Here is a 22,974-nt window from a genome sequence, read left to right on the forward strand (position 1 = left end):
TCATGACCCTGAACAAGGCACTTATTACATCTGACCATCAGGCATCTCCCTAAGAACTGTCTACTAAGTCAGAGACAGTAATCTGCTCGGGAAGGGAGTTCTCATGGGAAGAGTTCCCCAACACCATAGAAATATCTGATTTTTCATATATTCACTCATATGTTTTTCAAATGATAACATTTTCATTAATTAGTATCCTCTAACCTAGGAGGTCAAGAAAGAAGAATGTTCTACTTTATTTTTTACCCAAAATATCAAGAATATTCAGGTGACTTTTTAAACAGATTTTAATCAGACTTAATTACATACTTAGATGTAATGGCAGAGTGTTCTAATTTGATATGGAAATTTTAATTTCTTTCTTAAATTCTGATGTTCATTCAGGTAAGGAGAATCTTAATTTATATAGGGATGGCAGCATATAAGAGAAGGAAGGGAACTCCCTGCATGAGGGGTAAGAGAACCCATTTTTGATCCTAACTCTTCTGCTTACTTTTGTGACATGATGCTAGTCACTGAACAATCTCTAGGCTGTTTTCTTATTCATAAAATGAAGCGTTTTGGCTAAATGACCTCTGTGGTACCAGTCTCAGAGCTGGTACTTTCCAAAAGTGATGGATATCGAAGATCCTTCCAAAATGTTAATTTCTGTGATTCTATTCATTTCCCTACAATGTTCTAATTTTTGACCCCCCAAAAGTGTTTATATATGTATGTGTTGTGTGTGTATGTATTATGTATATATAAGTATGGATGCATGTATGTATGTGTATATAAATGTATGTATGAAGGAGGACTAGGAGGAGTCGGCGGGGAGAGGTAAAAGGAGGGAAAGGGAAAGTAAAAAAGGAAGGAGGGAGGAAAAGAGAGGGAGGAGGAAGATATTTCAAGCCATGCCTTTTTTCAAGATGGGAGCCATGCTCCCATTTTTTTAACCTATCATCTCATCTATGAGCATAGATCATACCAGAACTTGTAGTAAGAAGGAGGATAGGAAAGAGAAGGGGTCCCACTCAGGGTGAGGTTGGGGGTGGCTTGTGCTTCCCTAGTTTCTGAAAGTTTCTTCTTGGCATTAAGATAGGGGACATCCTATTGATTCAATTTTTTTAATTACTCCATTCATCTTATTTTCTTTACTAATGAGTATATGTATTTTATAAGTAATTTTCACTTCAGCTTCATCTTATTACCCCACCACCATCACCACAGGAATAATTTATATAAGAAAACCATGATTTTATCATATCAGATAATTTCAAACTTACTTTGAAAAAGGGAGCACTTACATCAGGGTTTATTCCACTCTGTTTTTTGCTATGCATAAAAGGTGTAGATTAATATTTCTGCTGATAAACATTCCAATTCATTTCTTTCCAGAGCAGTTGTGATTTTTCTCAGGTTTTTTTCCATAGCAACCTTTTGTACCCTCCTCCCAAAAAAAGAACATAACTTCCAATGGTAAAAGGTAAAAGCTGTAGATATCGCATAAGTGAATTTGTATTTATATTTTCCCTTCAATATAATAGGCAGAAAGAGTAACCCATTGTAAGAAGTTCCTTATTCTCTCCCCTTAATACCAAAAGGAACCCCAAAACAATGCATGTCCAAAAAAAAACCATGGATTTGGTACAGTAGATCTGCTATAAAACATTGAGCCTCAGTCTTCCAGAGGAAAATGGTTATTGCATGATAAAGGGGTAGGCTATTGATGGACTAGAAGGGACCTCAGTGGCCGTCTAGTCTAAACTTTTTATTTTACAGATAAGAAAAGTGAGGCAAGGAGAGGTTAAGTGATTTGAAAATATGGACACACAAGCAAGATATTTAAAGGATAAATTAGAGATGATCAACAGAGAGAAGGCCCTAAGATCAAGGAGGACAAGAAAGACTTCTTGCAAAAGATGGGACATTGGTTGAGACTTGGAGGAAAATGGGAGGCAGGGATATAAGAGGAGAGTGACTTCTAGGCATGAAGGACAGACTGACAAACGCCTGGAGCCAGGAGTTGGAGTGTTATGTGTGAGCACCATTGTCATGGAAGCCAATGTCACTGGATTGGAGTAATTAAAAGGGCATAAGGTATAACAAGACTGAAAGGCATGAAGGGCTTTGAAAGCCAAAGTCTTTGACTCTTAAGTTCTCTGATAGCACTTTCCTAAGAGAAATTAGAGGCTGTTTGATTTCGTTTAAAACTTTCAAGTCTGAGAGCTTAAGTTTAAAATTCAGCTTTGAGGCATCGTACTACCTGTGTGACCTTGGACAAGCCGGTTAATCTCGGTTTCTTCAAATGATAGATCTAGACTAGATCGTATCTAATGTTCCTTCCATTTGTAGTCCTATGAAATGGTTACTAACTTATGAATGTGTAAATTGAATGATGATGAACTTGATGGGATTACTGAGGGCAATAGATAGGGAGATGTCTCTGAACAGAACACATAAAGGTGAAACTCAGGGAGAGATGAAGAAATTTAAAAAGGAGAGACTGAAGAAAGATCTGCATCAAGAGAATTTCCCTACTTCTAACTCAGATCGCAGGAGGTGCTTTGAGCTCTAATGCATCTGCAGTTCAGTAACTGCAGGGATCCAGTACATGTGCTAGGAACCACATCCACAAAAGGTGACAAAACCAAGGAGAATGCTGGGAAGGGAGGTCCTCTGGGGCCCCTGTTTGTGCAGGCTCTTGGGTCCTCTCTAAGTGACAGCACCAGCCAAAGGATCTCACCAGTTACTACGCAAACTCATAGACTCAGGGAACCTTAGGATTACCTAATATAACCCTCTCATTTAATAATTGAGGAAGCTGACTCCCATGGAGGGCAAGAGATTTTCCTGAGCTCAAATAGCTGTCAACAGTAATTGTCAAAGTTGGGAGTAAGACCCAGGTCTCCTGACACCCTGTCCTAAGGTTTGGGTTTTTTTTTTAAGAATTCAATTGGCCTTGGGCTCGTTAGCAAACGAGGAGAAGCGGATGCATCCTACCACACAATTACACATAATGAGAACAAGAGGGAATTGAAAAGTTTTTTAATTCCTCTGTGCTAAGTCATGGCTATAAAAAGGATGTTGATGGGTAATGTGTGGACTTCAAACAACAGTTTACCCTACTCAAGCTTTTTTAAGGTTAACATTTTTTTTCTTTATAATCACTGCATGAGACAGAGAGAACAGCAGAGAAAGCTGTTTGCTATATTCCTGGTGAGAGTGATGAACTTGGAATCAAGAAGGCTGAGTTCAAATTCCAACTCAGACATTTTCTAGCAATATGACTCTACAGCTAGTCCCTGGACCTGTCTCAGTTTTTACATCTGTAAAATGGGAATCATAGGAGTACCTACTTCACAGGGTTGTTGTGAGGCTCAAATGATCAAGATAAAATATATAAAAATAATACAAAAAATAACGATAAAAATATAAGGAGTATTTTTGCAGACCTCAAATGTGACATGAATGTGAACCATAATTAACTATTTCAGCATCTCGTTGTTGTAGTGGATGGAATGCTGGACTTAGAATTCTTTCTACCACACCATGAAATGTCTGCTTCCAGGAGCTAGTAATGGGTGCAAAGACAGAATTTGAACAGGGATTTCTCAGTGCCAAGTCCTGTGCCTTCCATTAAACCAGACTGTCAAAATAAAATAATTTGATAAAATTCTTTCCATCTTCACATGACATAAGGATAATAAAGATGGTTTTCTATTAATAATCATATCTAAAGCATTTATTAAGCACCTACTGGGTACCAGGCACTGTGCTAAGTGCTTTACAAATATTATGGCATTTGAGCTTCACAACAACCCTGGGAGGCAGGTGAGATAATTATAACCATTAAATAGATGAGGAAACTGATGCAGAGAGATTAAGTAACTTGCCCAAAGATACACAGCTAATACATGTCTTAGGTCAGATTTGAACTCAGGTCTTCCTGACTCTAGGTCAAGCTTTCTGTCTACTGAGCTACCTGTCATCATCAGCTCCATCTACAGGATTCATGGGTACATGCTGTTGATCTAAGGTTCTTGAATGCAGAGACTCCTTCACTTTTATCTTTGTCCCCCTTCCCCCAACTTAGAGTACCTGTCACATAGTAGGCACTTAATAAACATTTGCTGACTGACTACTAGCTTCAAGTCTACCACCTAAAGTTCTCAACCTGGCACCATTAAACTTGCAGCACTATTTGACAAGCTGTGTGTTTGCTCTTCCACACAGGCGTTATTTTGGTGAGAAGATTGGATTGTACTTTGCTTGGTTAGGCTGGTACACTGGAATGCTGATTCCTGCTGCCTTTGTGGGCCTGTTTGTTTTCCTCTATGGAGTATTTACCATGCACTCCAGCCAAGTAAGGTAAGTAGAGTGGTCATTCATTAGTGGGCATCTCTGTGGTCACCACGTTCATCAGCTCATAGGATTGTAGATGTCAGTCCTTAAAGGACATCTAGTCCAATGCCTCCATTTTAAAGAGGGGAAAGCTGAGGCCCACAGAGGTCAATGACTCACTGGAGGTTATACAAGCAGTAAGAAGCAGAACTGAGTTTGAACCTGGTTCCTCTTAGGCCAAATTCAACATTGTTCTAGGAGGACCTCAGTAGAAAGATGCAGGAGCCCTGGGTTCTACTCCCAGAGTCAATGCTAACAAATTATGTGACCCTACATGAACAAATGCATCTTTCTGAGCCTCAGTTTCTTTATGAATAAAGTCTATATAAAAATGGAAATATAACATAGCTCACAAGGTGTTTGTGCAAAAAGGCCTTTTCCAACCTTAAACCCTTACCTATGACAGTCATCATCTTCGACGTCACCACCACCACCATCGTCAATCAGCAAATATTTATTAAATGTCTGCATGTACCAGGCTCTGTGCTAGGCATAAAGGTTACGAAGATAAATAGCAAATAATTCTTGCATTCAAGATGCTTATGTTCTATCATCATCATTAACAACCTCATCAGGCTGCTAGGAAGAGGATGCTTTATAAGTCATAATGCCATCTAGTACCACATAAAAATGAGCTACTATCATTATAATAGAAGTCAAACACTTTGTATGTATAAATGGCTATATACATCGAAGTGCTTATTACTATCATTACAACATCGTGACTTTTTATAGATGAGCCACTTGAGACGAAGCCTTTCTAGGGCTTCAGTCATAAAACCCCAAACTATAATAGACTTTCTCAAATAAAGCAGAACCTCAGGAAACCAAATTCCATTCTATAAAGAACAGTGCTCTAGTAAGCATGTGTTTTCAAGGGCTTCGTGACAATTCAATTGGTCACACTAATGCTCTAATTTAGGCTTAAGTATTTTCTGCTCTTCTCATTCCTTGTAATCCTAATCTACCTCTTCTCTTAGAACTATAAAGGATTATGGATCTGTAAGAAATCTTACAGCTCAAATCAACCCATGCCTTTCTACCTGTTTGAGTATGAGGACACTCTTTAAACATGTCTAGATAGATACAGGTATACATAGACATATGTGTGTGTGTATATATATATATATATATATATATATATATATATATATATATATATATACACATACATATATATATATATTGGTATATATTATGTATTCACACACATACATATATTTGTGTTGTTCAATTCAATCGTATCTAACTTTTCATGACCCCATTTGGGATTTTCTTGGCAAAGATACTGGATGGGTTTGCCATTTCCTTCTCCAGTACATTTTATAGATGATCAAACTGAGGCAAACAGAGTTAAGTGACTCGCCCAGGATCACACAGCTAGTAACTGCCTGAGGCCAGATTTGAACCCAGGAAGATGAATCTTCTTTGACTGCAGGCCCGGCACTCTATCCATTGTGCCATCTAGTTGCCTCACACATACATACACACACGCATATACACATACACATATACCTATGAATATCTACATTTATTCATGGATACATATGTACTGTATTGTACACATGTATATATGTATGTATTTCTATATGAATCATTTATGGGTATATATGTGTGTATATAAAGAGATGTGTATATATATATATATATATGAGTATGTGTATCTATATTTATAGAGAGATACATATAGAGAGATATATGTATGTTTATGTAGGTAAATATATAGTTTTATAGCTTTAATAGATAAAAACTGCATTAAGACTTTGGAGGCCCTCTGTATACATGCGGATATTATGTACACACATATATTGACCTGCATGTGTATATATACACCTACATATATATTTATATGTATATGCATGCATACACATGTAAATATAGATTATAGAGAGAGATACACAGACATATTTAGATACATACATATATACTGTAAGTGTATATGTATCTGTGTATGGTACAGATCTTTCTATAATTGTAGTTGTAATTTTACTATTTGTTGTTTTAGAAAAATGCATGATAAAAAAGAGTTACCTTGAATACCCTTCATAGGTTTTCTGATACATGAGGAAGGGAGTAGAAGGGGATTTCATGGAATAAAGATAACTCAGGCCTAGATCAGAATTCAGAGTCCCTAGGTTCAAACCTTAGCTCTGCCAGTTACTATGTCAGTCATATTTGACCATATTCCTTTTTTTTTGTTATTTTGGCTTCTTAATGTCATTTGCTAAGTCTGTCTCCTCTTCCAAATCCTGTTTCTTCTTACTGTCTAACTCCATCATTAATTTATTGGGACAACATTCCATTTCTGTAAGCAAATGCAGTTTGTTCAATATGCTAATGAGCCTTTCTAGCCTTAGATTTAAATCTGGCTAAGTAACCAGTATAGTGGTATACAAATCACCAAAAACATTCTTAAAGGACCAGCTGAAAAATCTGTGTTCATGAAATTCTGTCACTGTGTCCCCAGGTGTCCTACCTCCACTCAAGGAAGTCCATCTGCCAAGATTTCTCCATGGCAGGAGATTGGGGTAGCAGGGAGCATCATCCTGCCATCCTTGAGAAATCCTTATCTTCCTGTCAGCTTGATAATTAGAGGAGTCTGGCAGAAAAATGGTTTTAAAGTCAAACTTTGTTGGCCTGCAAGTTAGAAAACAAGGGGAATTATTTTAGGTTATCCTATACCATGTGAAGTGATTCATGAGAGGACATTCAAGGAATTGAATTAGGAATCTTTCTGGGAGACGAATGTAAGCCAAAAGGGAGAGGGGAGCAAAGACATAGCTGGAACACCCTGGGAGAGATGCTATTGAATCTGTGTTCTAATAAAATCACGTGAAGCTCCCCCTCCCCCATCTCTGAAGAAAGTTGGTGGTTCCTCTTAACCTTTAGTACAAGGAGTACTTTACAAGTCTTAGCAAACTATTTCCTGGCCATATTTTATGGTATTACATGACTTTGTTACTTCTGTCACTATAATTAAAATACTGTCAGACTTTCTATTCTTTCCGAAGATAAGCAGTGAGTAGCTCAGCTGTCAAGATTACAGGGAAAAGCCTGAAATGCACCAGCATGCTGGGTGTCAGACTGGTTCAGCTGTAGGTGTGCTGTGCAGGTGGGAGGGGGGCATGCTGCCTTGATCTATGATGGCAGTAATTTATTAAGATCTTTCTTGTTTGCAGAGAATCAGGTAGAAAAGAAATTACACAGGTGTTCTTTTGCTTAGTTCAAGGTCAGCTGAGCTAGTGTTATTAGAAGCACTTTGCACAACTCAACATTATATAATGATGGTTATGAGGATGAGGAGGTTCGAGGAGAAGATGAGTAGGTCATATGGTGAGGGCCAGGGATAAACAGTGAAGAACTGTTGTGTCCATCTGGTATTCGCTCCATGTAAAGAGAAAGTGAGGAAGGTCTCCAGCCCCCGGAGGCTGGACGCTCCAGGGAAACCTTATGAAAGGACACAGGAAAAATTCACATAGGCTGAGCAGGTATGGATGAGTTGGAATCTGATTCATTGAGAGAAATGGACCACAACTGATGATGATGCTAGGGTTAGAAACTAATAGAAACCTAACCCTAAATGCCTCCAATTCTATCCCTAAAGGCACCTCTGATTCTGCCTCCAACTCTAGCAAATTTAGGGTTACTAAATGCATCCCTCTGACTCCAACTCTAACCCTAAATGCACCTCTGGCTCCATCTCTAAACCTAACCCTTTCTGAGTTCATACTAAGTTGAACTTGAATCCCTCAATTGGTTTCAGAGCTTTCCTTGTCTTCTCTAAGCTTTTCTGACTTGGCCAAATGCTTGGCCCAGATTGATTTTGATTTTCCTCTCATTCTCCTTGCCCATCTAGACCTACAGGAACATTAGCTAGATGTTTCTCAAGTTGATAGGATGTCAGAAAATAACAAATGACTTTTCTATATTCATCAAAAGCATCATATTTCTGTCTTTATCACTGGATCATTTATTTAACTGGAAGGGGCATTAGGACCATCAAAGTAGAAAGGATTTCTAGTCCAAACTCTTCATTTTACAGATAGAGAAACTGAGATTTCAGCAAGATCAAGCAACTTGCCCATGGACTCCCAATGAGTAAATACTCAGAAACAGAATCTGAGCACAGATCTTCTGTCTCCAGGGTCATTGTTCTTTCCTTTGTGCCATGTTCTCTCCTTCTATTTCAAACCCTCATTTTAAAGAGGAAGAAAGAGTCAGACTTAGTGACTTGGCTTACAATAGAACTAAGTGTCAGCCTCTCAGAAAATCCCTTTAACTTTAAATCCAGCACCATCTCCATTCTATCACAGTGTCTCCCTCTTGCCATCCTTCCTTCTGCTCCAGTTAAATTCTATGCCATTAAACATAATAGTCACTTTCCATGTATTAATTTCACAGAACTATAGTTAAAAGGAATCAGAGGTCTTCTAGTCCACCTCATACCCAAATATTTATTTTGTTTTCTATTTGGAGTTGATTTCCCCCCAATGTAAACTCTAGTTTTATGAGTCCATTCCCTAGGTTGTTAACCTTTAAGGAAACCTTACATTACTCGAGTATGTATAGAAATAATCCTGAACTCTCCCAACCAGTTTCTTCTTAGCTAATGAGAATCCTCCCTCTAGTGGTTATATGCGATTATGATAGATAGTAATGGGATTATAATTCCAAGTCACTAGTTTTCTTCAATTTCTATTCTTCCATGATGGCAGGAAATGTCACAGGTGCCTATAAAATAGAACACACTTGTCATAGGTGTCATCAGTATCATTAGAGAACATATAGCTACGAAAGAGCTTCGGAAGGTTGAAGTATGAAGTGTGGTCCAATGGTTCAGCCATGGCATGGTTATGAGCAGAAGTCAGAAATGCGTGTACTTTAGGTGTCCATATAAATGAATACTAATATTGACTTTTACCAATATATACCTTTTGTTTGAATGCAAGTGTGCTATCTTTTTTGCTTCTTTTGATGCCTATGCACTTGGGGCAAGAAATTCATCCTACCATTTCCTTGATTGCACTCTTCTTATATTGAATGTTTTAAGGTACTTTCTTCAAGAATCTCCTTCAATAATTAAAATGTGGTGCTTTGTTTGGCTTAAAAGGGATCTAGCTATTAAAGATTAGTTTATATTTGGCAAAAAGAGCCTTCTAATTATTTATACACTTTCAAAAGCAGGTTCATTTTTCTAGCACTCTGGATGTCACACTATCCCCTCTCACCTCTGTGAATTTGCCCATCCTCTGTACTCAGGCCTAGCATGCCATCTCTTTACATTCTCGCCTGTTGAAATCCTTCTCTGTCTTCAAAGTCTAGCCAAGATTTCAACTTCTATATTAAAACTTGCCTCATCAATCAACAAGCACTTATCAAATACAACTGGGTAGTGGAACCGGTGGTGAATTCTGAATGTAGAGGCAACCACTCCTTTCCAAACTCTCCTCTTTCTTCTTGTGGCATCTCCTGTTAACTAGTCTTGCTTAATTTAGGAACATAGGCTATACCATTAGAAGGAATTGTAGATTTCTTTTCCAGTGTCATCCTTTGAAAGATAAGGAAACTGAAGTCTAGAGAGATGTTGCGTTTCCCAAGGACATTTATGTAAATCTAAGTTTTTCTGACTTTGTTGCTCTTTTCACCAAATGCTATTGCCTCAATTAAGACTACTTGTGTACCTGTCATATTCTCTTACTAGTCATTCAGTCAGTCAACAAAGATATATTAAGGGTTTACCTTATGTGCCAGGCATTGGGCTAAGCATTGGGGATGCAAATACAAGGAAAAAGGAAAACAATCCCTGCCTTCATGGAGCTTACCTTCTAATGATGAAGACAACACATAAAAGGAAGTTGAAAATGGAATAATCCAGAGGAGTGCAGCCTGGCTGGAAACGAACAGAAGAAAGGTCTGGATGTCCTCATTATGTGGAGGTTCTAAAAGAGTTCACCCTTCAATCTAAGGGAAGAACCCTAAGGGCAAAAGGTATTGATAAGGTGTGAGAACCAGGGCTGAGTGAGCTTCCAAAATGAAGAGTTTCCTGTGTCATGGTGGGAGGAGTCCAGAGGAGTTGTCCGCAGTTTTGTGGCAATGACCACTGAGGCTCCTTGAAGTGGAAGACTATTCCATTTTTCCATGATTGTATCTCTAGCACCTAGCATAGTACCTTTCCATAGTCACCACTTAGGAAAAGTTTGTAGAAGATGGCATATAAAGGGTAACTCAGCTGAACTCTCCCACCATTCATCTCCAAACAACTTTAAAATAATGCCTCAAATCAAATTTTCAGTGGCTGAGCCAACAAAAGGTAAAGTTGAGACATTTTTCTAGCCTAAGAAGACTTAAAAGTTCAGCAGGAAAGGTCTGTGATGCAAGGGTGAAGGTCTGTCCAGAACCCCCACACAGAGGGGAAGGAGCCTCAGCAGTAGCAGTTGCAACAGCTTCAGGAGCTCTCAGCTTAGAGACTAGGGTTACACAACTGATCAGAATGAGATTACAAGGGACCCTTTGCTGGCACTGAATGCAGCTAGTGCTTCCCCTAAATAGCTCTAGGTTGCAGTTCCAGGGTGGAGAGGAGCTATGAGGATCAGTTACCAGGGAACAAGGAACCTGATTGAAGTTTCAAAGCAAAAAAGGAGGGCTAACACTTATGGCTGCAGGGGACCAGGGGCTCTTCCTGAATAAAGATGAGAGCTCAGAGCAGGAGAGAAGTAACCAGACCTGTCCCAGGATCACACCATCTTGAAGTCCCTGAAAACTTGCAAACTCCCAGAACTAGCTCTGAAAACATCAGCACAAAAAAAGCTTCAACCTTGAGATAATGCCTTCCCATCCCTGAGTGAGTAGAGACAACTTCAAAATTCAAAATTTGAAGTCTAGAAATAGGCTAGAAAAATGAGCAAACAGCAAAAAAAATTGACCATAAAAAGCTACTATAGTGGCAGGGAAGACCAAGACATAAACTCAGAAGAATAAAATAAAGTGAAAATAGCTACAAACAAAGTCTCAAAGAAAAATGCTAATTGGACCAAAGCCCAACAAAAAATTTCTGGAAGATTAAAAGAAAGAGATAAGTGTGATAGGGGGAAAATTGGGAAAGGAAATGAGAGTGATACAAGAAAATTATGAAAAGAGAATTAACAGCTTGGTAAAAGAGGCACAAAAATAATAAAGAAAATAGTACATTAAAAAACAGAATTGCTCTAAGGTAAAAGAGGCACAAAATATCACAGGTGAAAATAACTCCTAAAAAAGAAGACCTGGCCAAATGAAAAAAGAAGTACAAAATCTCACTAAGGAAAATAATTCATTAAAAATTAGAATTGGGTAGAAGCTAATGACTCTATGAGACATCGAGAAACAGTCAAAGTCAAAAGAATGGGAAAAAAATAGAGGAAAATGTGAACCGCCTTATCAGAAAAACAACTGACCTGGAAAATAGATCAGGGAGAGATCGTTTAAGAATTACTGGACTGCCTGAAAGCCATGATCAAAGAAAAGAGCTGAGATATCATATATCAAGAAATTATCAAGCAAAATTGCTCTGATATCTTAGATCTAGAGGGTAAAATAAAAATTGGAAGAATCTGCTGATTACCTCCTGAAGGAGATCCCCTACTGGAAACTCTCAGGAAAATTATAACCAAATTCTAGAGCACCTAGGTCAAAGAGAAAATACTTCAAGCATCCAGAGAGAAACAATTCAAATACTGTGGAGCCATAGTCAGTATCACAAAAGATTTAATGACTTCTACATTAAAGGCTGGAGGACTTGGAACAGGATATTCTGGAAGGCAAAGAAGCCAGGATTACAACAAAAAAAAAAAACCACCTACCCAACAAACAAAACTGAGTATAATCCCTCATGGGAGGAAATAAATATTTAATAAAATCAAGGACTTTCAAGCATTCCTGATGAAAACACCAGAGCTGAACAGAAAATTTTGCATTCAAACACAAGACTCAATAGAAGCATAAAAAAGGTGAATGTGAAAGAGTAATTGTAAGAGTCTCAGTAAAGTACAACTGTTTACAATCCTATATGGGAGGTTGATACATGTAACTCCGAAGAATTTTATCATTATTAGAGCAATTAAAGGGAGTTCACATAGAGGACATGGATGTGATTCAATTATGTTGGAATGATTTCCCAAAAAATGGAGTGAGAAAAGGAATGCACTGGAAGAAGGAGGAAGAGAGATAGAATAGGGAAAATTATCTCACATAAAATAGGCACTAAAAAAGGAGCTTTTTCAATGGAGTGGAAATTGTGGGAGTGGGCAATGCTTGAAACTCACTCTCATCAAAATTAGCTCAAAGAAGGAAGAATGTGTGTGTATGTAATGTGTGTATGTATATATTATATATTATATATATATACATATACACACACACACACACACACACCTGTAGCTATATACATACATACACACATATATATGTGTGTATATATATATTAATATACACACACACATACACAGAGTTAGTATACACACTCAGGTGTACATAGAAATGTAACACCCAATAGGGAAATTGTAGGGGAAAGGGATAAGAGAAAAGTGGGGAGGGGGGATAATAAAAAGGAGGTCAGATTAAGGGAAGCAATGGTTAAAAGCAAAACAGACTTTCGAGGAAGGACAAAATAAAAAGAGGGGAAAAAAAATGAAGAAAATGGGATGGAGGGAAAAACAGTAATCATAACCGTGAATTTGAATGGGAGGGGGAAGAATGTGAATGGGATGAACACTCCCATAAAATGGAAGTGGGTAGCAAAATGGATTAGAAACCAGTATCCAAAGTATGTTGTTTTTGTTTGTTTTTTCACAAGAGATACACTTGAAATAGATACACAAAGAGTTAAAATAAAGGGCTGGAGCAAAATCTAACATGCTTCAGCTAAATTAAAGAAGGAGGGGCAGGGGTAGCAATCATGATCTCAGAAAAAAGCAAAAGCAAAAATAGACCTAATTAAATGAAATTATCAGGAAAACTACATTTTACTAAAAGGTACATAGACAAAAAGTTTTAGAGCAAGTTCCTGTAATAAAGGCTTCATTTCTCAAATATATACTGAGTATAGAATTGAGTCAAGTTTATAAAAAAGTCATTCTCCAATCTATGTGACCAAAAGATATGAACAGGCAGTTTTCATAAAAAGAATTCAAAGCTATCTATCATCATGTGAACAAATGCTCTAAATCACTATTAATTAGAGAAAGGCAAGTTAAAACAACCCTAAGGGACCACTTCATACCTATCAGAAATGACAAATGCTGAAGGAGATGAGGGGAAAATAGGTATGAACCATTGGTGTAGTGAACTAGTCCTACCATTCTGAAAAACAATTTGGAACTATGCCCATGAGGCTACGAAACTGTGCATACTGTTTGATCCAGCAACATCACTACTAGATCTGTATCACAAAAAAATCAAAGGAAAAGGACTTATATGCACAAAAATATTTATAGCAGCTGTTTTTGTGGTGACAAAGAATTGAAATTGAAGGGATGCCCATCAATTGGGAAATGACTGAAGTGACATACGACTGTGGTAAAATACTACTGTGTTGTGGGAAATAATAAGGAGGCGGTTTCAGAAAAACCTGGGAAGACCTATATGAACTAATCCAAAGTGAAGTGAGAAGAACCAAGAGATCATTGTAGACAGTAACAGCAATGTTGTAGTGATGATCAACTGTGAAAAACTTGGATACTCTGGTCAATACAATGATCCAAGAAAATTCCAAAGCACTCATAGTGAAAAAATGCTATCCACTTCCAGAGAGAGAACCGATTCACTCTTTTAAAAAATATATCATTTAATTGTTTCCAATTATATGTTAAGGCAAATTTTAGCATTGGTTTTTTTTTAAATTTGAATTTCAAATTTTCTCCCTTCGCCACCTACCTTCTCTTTAAAATGGTAAACAATTTGACATAGGTCATGTGTTTGCAATCATGTAAAGCATACTTTCATATTAGTCAAGTGTGGAAGAAGAAACAGACCAAAAGGAAAAAAAAAACCACAAAATAAATGAAGTGAAAATAGTAATCTTTGGTCTGCATTCAGACCCCATCAAATTTATGAACTCTTGAGTGCAAATTGAAGTATAATTTTCTCCCCTTGTTTTTCTTGCTGTAAGAAAAACATAGCTAATGCAGAAATATGTTTTACATTATTTCACGTATATAATTAATATTGTGCTGCTTTCCTTCTCAGTGGGCGAGGGAAGGGTGGGAGTGAGGGAAGGAATTTGACATTCAAAATTTAAAAAGAAAATAATATTCTAAAATAAGTTTTTAAAATGTATTTTTAGAAATATAGGGGGGAAACCATTGGGTAGTACAGTCCACCCAGGGAGAGGTACTGAAAGCCTGAACAAAGGATGTGAGCCTGGGAGTAGAGAGAAGGGGACTGGCATGAAATGATGTGAAGATAGAATTGACCGATCTTGACCACAGATTGAATGTGTGATAAATGAGTGAACATGAGTAAATAAAGAAATGAATGGGAGGGGGGAATATTTATGAAATTGAGTTGGGTTTTATTGAATAAAATTCAACTTGAAGGACAGTTGAAAGTGAAAAAAGAAGTCATTCCATTGCATGATGTCATTGAATGTTCTCAGGCTCAAAGGTATTTTGGAAGTTGGTTGTTACTGATTTTTACTATCCTAAAGTCATCTCTAATTTATGCTTGAATTTCTCCATGAACTGAGATAAAGCCAAAAGGCCTAACACTAATGAACTCCATGAACTGAAATGGTATGTTCTAAGAGAGATCTCCACGTAAATAAGTAAACAATCAAGACATGGCCACAATGGTAGATGGTAATGAGAGGGAGAACGCAGTAAACATCCAGTTCCATCAAGTCCCATTACAACTTTACCTCCTACTTCCCACAGTATAGTTTAGGATGTTTTCTTAATTGCTGAAGACAGTCTTTTTTCTGTGACCATGCAGCTGTACAGAGAACAGAAGGTCTAGGTTCTAGCGCCAGCTCTACCAGGTATTTGCTGTGTGACTTTGAGCAGCTAATTAAACTGCTCTGAGTCTCAGTCTCCACATTTATGAAGAATTGGGATAGCAAAACTTGCCCTTCCCATATTTCAGAGTATTTTCATGAGGGATCAAGAGGTAATGGACATCAGACTGCCTTGAAAGTTGATGAGATGGTCAATATGGTGGTTTGTTTTACCCTGGTGTTCTTTGTTGCTAGAAAAGAGCTTCTTGTGGGAATGGAGAAAGGGGAAATGCAGGGAAAGGAGCCATTGGCAACACCGGACAGTGATATTATAAAGGGGTCATTGGACAGTGATGCAATTAAGACAAAAGGCATCAATAAAGCTTTTAGGTAGGTAGAGAGGAGAGCATAGGGTGGGGAATTATGGAAGAAGGGCATAAAGAAATGAAAAGATAAGGTAAACAAAGAGGAAAAAAGCTAAAGAAGTAAATGCCATGAGCCACAAAGATAAATGCCTCTTTGAATATTACAACGGATTCAAGCTGTCATCCAATCCTCTACCCGTATTTTCGCATTTGATATAGTTTTTGTCTGTGTCTTACCAATCTGTCCTAAGGCATATTTCTAATACACTAGAACCCTTCCATCCATCAGCTCCTGTGGATTTAACTATAGTCTCTATGCCAATGACTCTCGGATCTATGTATCCTGTCCCAACCTCTCTGCCTGTCTCCATTTTTGAATCTCTAATTGCTTTTCAGACATCTCAAACTGGATGGCCCCTAGACATCTTAAACTCAACATGTCCAAAGCCAAACTCATTATCTTTCTCTCTAAACCCTGGCCCCTACCCCAAATTTTCCCATTACTGTACAGGGCAACACCATCCTCCTAGTCCCCCAAACTTGTAATCTAGTTATCTTCCTTGATTCATCCCCCCCCCTCTCTCTCTTCCTCCCTCCCCCCCATCTCCCCCTCTCTCCCTACCTCCCCCTCCCTCCATCTCTCTCTCTCTCTCTCTCTCTCTCTCTCCCCCTCTCTCTCTCCCCCCCCCCTCTCACCCATATTATTGTCAACTCCTGTGGATTTCACTTTGGCGGCATCTCTCAAACGTGCCCACTTCTCTTGGACATTGCCCCCATCCTAGTGCAGGCTTGCACCATCTCACATTTAGATTATTGTAATAGCCTGCTGGTGAGTCTGACTGCTTCAAGTTTTTCCCTACTCCAATCCGTCCACCATTCAACCACCAAAGTGATTTCCCTGAAGCATAAGTCTGACTATGTCACCTTCCTACTAAAACTCTAGTGACTTCTATCACCTCCAGGATCAAATACAAAATCCTGTTTGTTATTTAAAGCCCTTCATAACCTCACCTCCTCCTACCTTTCCAGTCTTCTTACACCTTACTCCCCAACACATATGCCAGTGACACTGACCTCCTAGTTGTTTCACCAGTAAGACACTCCATCTGTTAACTCTGAACATTTCTCTTGCTGTCTTCCATGTCTGGAATATTGCCCCTCTTTATCTCTTCCTACTGGCATTCCTACCTTCCTTTAAGTCCCAACTAAAATCCTATCTTAGGAAATCTTTTCCAGACCCTCTTAATTCTAGTGCTATTCCTTTCTAAATCATTTTCTATTTTTCCTGCATATAGCTGTTTGTATATATTTGCTTACTTATCTCCTCCATTAGATTGTGAGCTCCTTGTTGAATGTCTTGCCTCTTTTTGTATCCTCAACACTTGGCATCGTGCCTGCCATGTAACAGATGCTTAATGAATGTTTATTGACTGACTATTGACTGTTTTAACATTCCATGGGTAGCAATTCCAGTATTCAGTCTTCCTCTCTGTTAGCTATCATTCACTTACATAACCAATCCACCTCGTTTTCCTTTATATATTTCCTTGATATGTTTTACACTGTGAGCAGTATCACTTCTACTAGTATATGTTAGTCTGAGTAGTCATTCTGTGGTGTATTGGAAAAAGCAATGGCTGTGACTTCAGAATGCCTGGTTGAAGTTCCAGAACTAATGCAAATCACAGTCTCCCCATTTACTAAACAGAAATAAGAAGCCCTGACCCATCTACCTCAGAGGACTGTTGTGATAAGAGCTGTTTGTAATTCACAAATGCTACAGAAACGTCAGCTATTATGGTAGAGTTTTCAAAATGCCTTAGGCCACAAAATGTATGCATTGAACTTGACTACTACTACCTTCCTTTTCTTCCTTTTAAACATGTTTTTTCTCTGCATCTCATATGACTAGGACCATAAAGATTCTACCTGGAATATTATTTGCATTTTTAAGAAATTCCTCTTGTTTGAATTTTTCAGCAAAGAAATCTGCCAAGCCACAGAGATCCTGATGTGCCCAATGTGCGAGAGAAGCTGCATGCTCCAGAAACTGAATGAGAGCTGCATCTATGCCAAGGTGAGGGAGGCATTTTTTTTTCATGAAGGCATCCTGTCCCCAAGTAATTTACTGTCTACTTGAGTGATAAAACATGTCCACGAAGAAATAAAATGCAAATTTAGAATTCAATCAAGGGCAACATAAAACATGAAAAATGGAATCAAGTGAGGGAGAAGATTGAATTGGTCAGGGAGGCATTGTAGAGAAGGGGGCACTAAGTTTGGGCTTTGAAAAATGGGTGAAATACGAAGTGGGGGATCCAGAGTGGGAGAAGGTGACTGGGGTGGAGGGAGAACATCAGAGGTGTACCAGCCAACGTGAGGCAAGGGATATTTGGAAGAGCAGGGGGCAGGTTCCAACTAGGCTGTCGATTATATAAGGGGCAAAAGAGATGAAGGAAGGGAAGGAGAAATGAAGGAAGGGAAGAAAAGAAGAGAGGAGAAAAAGTTCTAGAGGGTCTTAAATAGCAATGTAAGAAGTTTAGGCTTTATCCCCAGGCAGTGTGGGGTGATTGGTGGTTTTTTGAATGGTGACTTGTTTTGGTCACTCTTAGCCTTCAGAAGATTCAGTTGGAGTAGTGTTGTATAGGCAAGGGCAAAACTACTTTTGAGGGAAATTCTTAACAACTGAGATTGGGTGGTTTCAATGGCAAGGGGAATGATGAAGAGGGGCTGGATGATACTGATGTTTTAGAGAGAGAATTGATAGGATTAGGCAATAAACTGGATATGTAGGCTGAGAGGGAAAGGAAAGGGTCAAGGACGACTCTCATTACTTAAGAATTATATTTCAACTGAGGCATTTCTAAGTCCAAAAGCAGGAAACGTGGGGATATTTTTCTCCTTTTATCATTATTTTTAAATGAAATTACTTAGTTTAAACATCACTTGTAGCAATAGTAAATTTCTATTTCTGATGACCCAGGAGTATCGATTGGATTCTAGAAATTAGAATTATGTCCCCCATAAAGGATCCCTTTTGTTAGGGTGCTTCTCATCTTTCTTCCTTTCCTTTTTTACACTGATTATAGCACGTCAAATTTTTGGTTTTGGTATTGTTTCTACGAATTGGTGTGGATTGTAGGAAAAAGTCATTTGTAGGATTAGCCTAACATCCTAGCTGAGAGCTGGAAAGGATCCTGGAAATGTTCTTTCAGGATATCTAGTCTAATCCTTTCCTTTCACAGAAGAGGAATAATGGGAACCAGTAGCCAGTCTAAAAAGCAATAGAGATTGAATGAGTTTTCATTCTAACCCATTGTAATACCTCCTGAGAGCTAGCTTGAGCACTGCAAATGGCCAACTTCTGACTATGGGGGCAGGGGTGGTAATGGGGGTGATGATGGTGAGATTGAGTGACTTACCCAAGATCATGCAGATAGTAAATGTCTAAGGCTAAATTTGAACTCAGATCCTCCTGACTCCTGGTCCAGCACTTTGTGCATTATGGTGCCCCCTAGCTGCCTCTTCCCGCTTCAAAAGTAGAATAGGACTCTGGGAAGCCAGAGACCTTTTTATGGGTATCTTAATAAGCACTCTAAGTTAAGCAAAACTAATAATTCTTAGCCGCAGATTGCTGGCCTTAAAGACATAGTTATCAAGCTCCCCTCCAAGTAATTCAGATTTGTATAACTGTCAGAGGGGCCCCATCTGGTCAGATGAACTTTATCTTCTAGTTTCCAATTGGACAGGTCTAATCACACATGTTTACTTGTTCCTAAAACTCAAGAAGGAGTGTTCCTCCTTTACAAGAGCTAAAACATTACAAATTCCAGATGGCATTCCTCACTCTTCAAGAGGATTACTTTTCCTGGAGGAAAAAGGTAGAGAGCACCATAACTATCAGATCGATTATTTTGAAAAGAATTGACCTATAACTCCTATTAGAAGTGTGGGCAATCTAGGTGTCAAGTTAGAAAGTTTTCCCAAAATAATTGTTTCCTTAAGGAGCAAAGAAGGTTTGGACTTTGGCGGTGACCCGGAGGGATGAAATTTCTTAGTTTTGCTGTATTTGTTTCTCTGATTTTTCTGTGATTTTTAAACCCTTATATAAGTTATTTTCTTGCTTTTGAAAAATAGATGCATTTTGATATATTAGATATATTTTGAAAAATAGATACAAAAAAGATTGAGATTCACACCCCTACATTGCCTCCTTACCATTCATCAGACAAGTAAAAAAAATACTTTGCTAATATAAGTTAGAGGATGGGAATGAGGACTGTGCTGATTGGCACCTTCTCAGCAACTTTTATCTTAAAGAGTTGTACTGTTTGGGGTTCTGAGAAGCTGTAACTTTCCCAGGGTTACACAGCCAGTAGGAAGTTTGTTTCATTGTTGCTCAGTCATTTCAGTCGTGCCCAACTCTTTGTGACCCCATTTGGAATTTTCTTGGCAATGATGGCAATGATACTGGAATGGATTACCAGTTCCTTCTCCAGCTCATTTTACAGATGAGGAAACTGAGGCAAACTGGGTTAAGTGACTTAGCTAAGGTCACACAGCTAGTAAGGGTTTGAGGCCAGATTTGAACTCAGATCTTCCTTACTCCAGGTCCAGTTCTTTATCCACTATACCACCTAGCTGCCCAATAGGAGGACCTGGACTCTAATCCTACCTCTGATACTTATCTCCTTGGTAGCCTTGGTCGCCCCCTAGGTCTCAGCCTCTTCATATATAAAATGAGAAGATTAGACGACATGTAGTCTCTGAGGTCCGTTCCCTTCTAGCTGTATGATCTAAGAGCCAACAAACTGAACAAAAGTTTATACAATATATAGAAATTCTTCAATATAAGGTTTAGATTTGGAACTGAGGGAGCATTCCCAAGCAGAAAGCTGTGCTTTTTAATTCAATAGATGTTTATCAAGCACTTAATATGTTCCAGGCACTATGCTTAGATACCGGGCACACAAAGACAAAAAAAAATTGTTCCTGCCCTCAAGAAGCTTACATTCCGTGAGATGATTCATAAATTTACTGCTAATTTTGATTTTTTCTCAAATCATCTTGCAGCATGTGATAGTATCCCAAGACCAAAAATGACTGGAAGTAATAACTTCATCTCACTTTATGTATTGAGTGAATTCTTATTTTAAAAAAAAGGTTTGAAAAACCAAGATTTGTATATTGAATCGTGTTTCCACATTGACTTCCATTGTAACTTGAGAGTTGTGTTCACACTTTAAAAAAAAAAAAGGCCTTAGGATGATGCAAAAATAGGTAAAAATCATAGCACTTTCCTTGGAAAGGATTCACTTTTTTTGCATGTTTATTTTATATTCATTGAATTTCCCCATACAACTCTTGGAGTCAGTCATATAGGATCATGAATTTAGAGCCATCAGGTCCACAAAGGTCATCTAACCCCATCTCCTTGTTTTATTAGTGAAGACACTCCGTTGTATGAGAAAAGTGGCAGATTTGAAGTCAAGTGGCTCAATGGATAGAGAGCTGGCCTGGAGTCAGAAAGACCCAAATTCAAATTTGGCCTCAGACACTAGCAGTATGACCCTGGGCAAGTCTATAAAGTGAGCCAGAGAAGGAAATAGCAAATCATCCCAGTATCTCTGCCAAGAAAACATCAAGTGGGGTCACAAAGAGTCAGACACGATTGGAACAAATCAACAACAAAAAAGGTATCATAGAGGCCAACATTTTCAGTAAGGAAATGTTTCTTTTCAACTCAGAAAGTTCTGGAACTCATTTACTCTTAGGGAAAATTGGGGACTGCTTGAATTGTTAAAGAAAATCTTCCATGACTGTTCTAGCTAATAGATTTGATGAATTACTTCAATAGCTGCTGAGATATATATATATATAATATATATATATTATATATATATATATTATATATATATATATCTGTCTTATCCATCTATCTATCCACACACATATATATATACAAACACACACATATACATACATACATATATATGTATATACAAAAACTTTCTATATACTATGAGAAGTCCTACTGAAATGGAAATGGAAATTAACTGGCTAGCATTGGCAGCTCTGAAATGAGCCTACCACAATTGCAGGGTTTTTTAGAGCATTGGAAAGAATGCATTGTTTGGAATCTAATATCCAGGACTAGAAAAGTCACTGAACCTCTCTGACCTCCAGTGTCATAGGATCATAAGGAAAAAGATATGTGACAGAGGCAGGATTTGAATCCAGGTCTTTGTTGTTGTTCAGTTGTATCTGATTCTTCATGACCCAACTTGGGGTTTTCTTGGCAGAGATACTGGGGTGATTTACCACTTCCTTCTCTGGCTCATTTTGCAGGTAAGGAAACTGAGGCAAACAGGGTTAAGTGAGTTGGCCAGGGTCACACAGCTAGTAAGAGCCTGAGGCCAGATTTGAACTCAGGAAGAAGAATCTTCCTGACTTCAAGCCTGGCATTTTATCTACTGAGCCTTTTAGCTGCCCCTCAATCATACCTCTACTCTTCAATCAGTTATTAAATACTCATTAGGTATTGGCGGGGGAAGGGGGGTGGGGGAGGGCTATGAAAGAAATAAAAAGTACCACTAATTTCAACACACTTAGAAGCTGGTACAATGTCTTTCACCCAGTAGGTACCTTAATGTTTGTTGACTTGACTTGATTAATGGAGTGTGCCTAGTTTAGTCATTTTGAGGAAGTAGTTCCAAATTGCTTTTCAGAATGATTATTGCATCATTTCAAGACGCAGCTAACTACTGGAGTGATTTGCCATTTTCTTCTCTAGCTGCATTTTACAGATGAGGAAACTGAGGCAAACAGCATTAAGTGGTTTGCCCAGGATCACACAGCTTATAAGTATCTGAAGCTGAATTCAAATAGGTTTTCTTAACTCCAAGCCTAGTGTTCTATCTGCTGTGCCACCTAACTGCCCCAGAATGATTGTGCCAATTCATAACTCTACCAGGTATGCATTAATGTACCTGGTTTCCCAAAGCCCCTCCAATGTTTGCCATTTTTTTGTCAACTTTGACAATAGGAAGCATATTTTTGGGGAGGTTTTCTTTTTCTAGTGGCAGTAGTGAGGGAGAAATAAATGCTTATTCAAGTAATTATTTTAAAAGATAAGCACTAAATAAGAAAAAATGGTGGGGGGGAGGGGGGCTCAGTTGCTACCAACATAAAACATTCAGACAAGGCAATATACATTTTACCTGGTCCAGGAGTTTAAGTGGTAGAGTAATTCAAAGAAGG

General features: G+C 38.3%; 1 protein-coding gene across 1 annotated transcript in view; it reads left to right on the forward strand.

Moving 5' to 3' along the window:
* Positions 1 to 22,974, forward strand: part of ANO3 (anoctamin 3) — a 270,486-nt gene that overhangs the window by 149,245 nt on the left and 98,267 nt on the right. The window contains exons 12-13 of the mRNA XM_036764751.1: positions 4,216 to 4,350; positions 17,695 to 17,791. Coding sequence (XP_036620646.1) covers positions 4,216 to 4,350; positions 17,695 to 17,791 — 232 coding nt within the window. The remainder of the gene's footprint in view (positions 1 to 4,215; positions 4,351 to 17,694; positions 17,792 to 22,974) is intronic.

The sequence above is a fragment of the Trichosurus vulpecula genome, chromosome 6 (genome assembly GCF_011100635.1).
Source record: "Trichosurus vulpecula isolate mTriVul1 chromosome 6, mTriVul1.pri, whole genome shotgun sequence".
NCBI classification, from domain to species: domain Eukaryota; kingdom Metazoa; phylum Chordata; class Mammalia; order Diprotodontia; family Phalangeridae; genus Trichosurus; species Trichosurus vulpecula.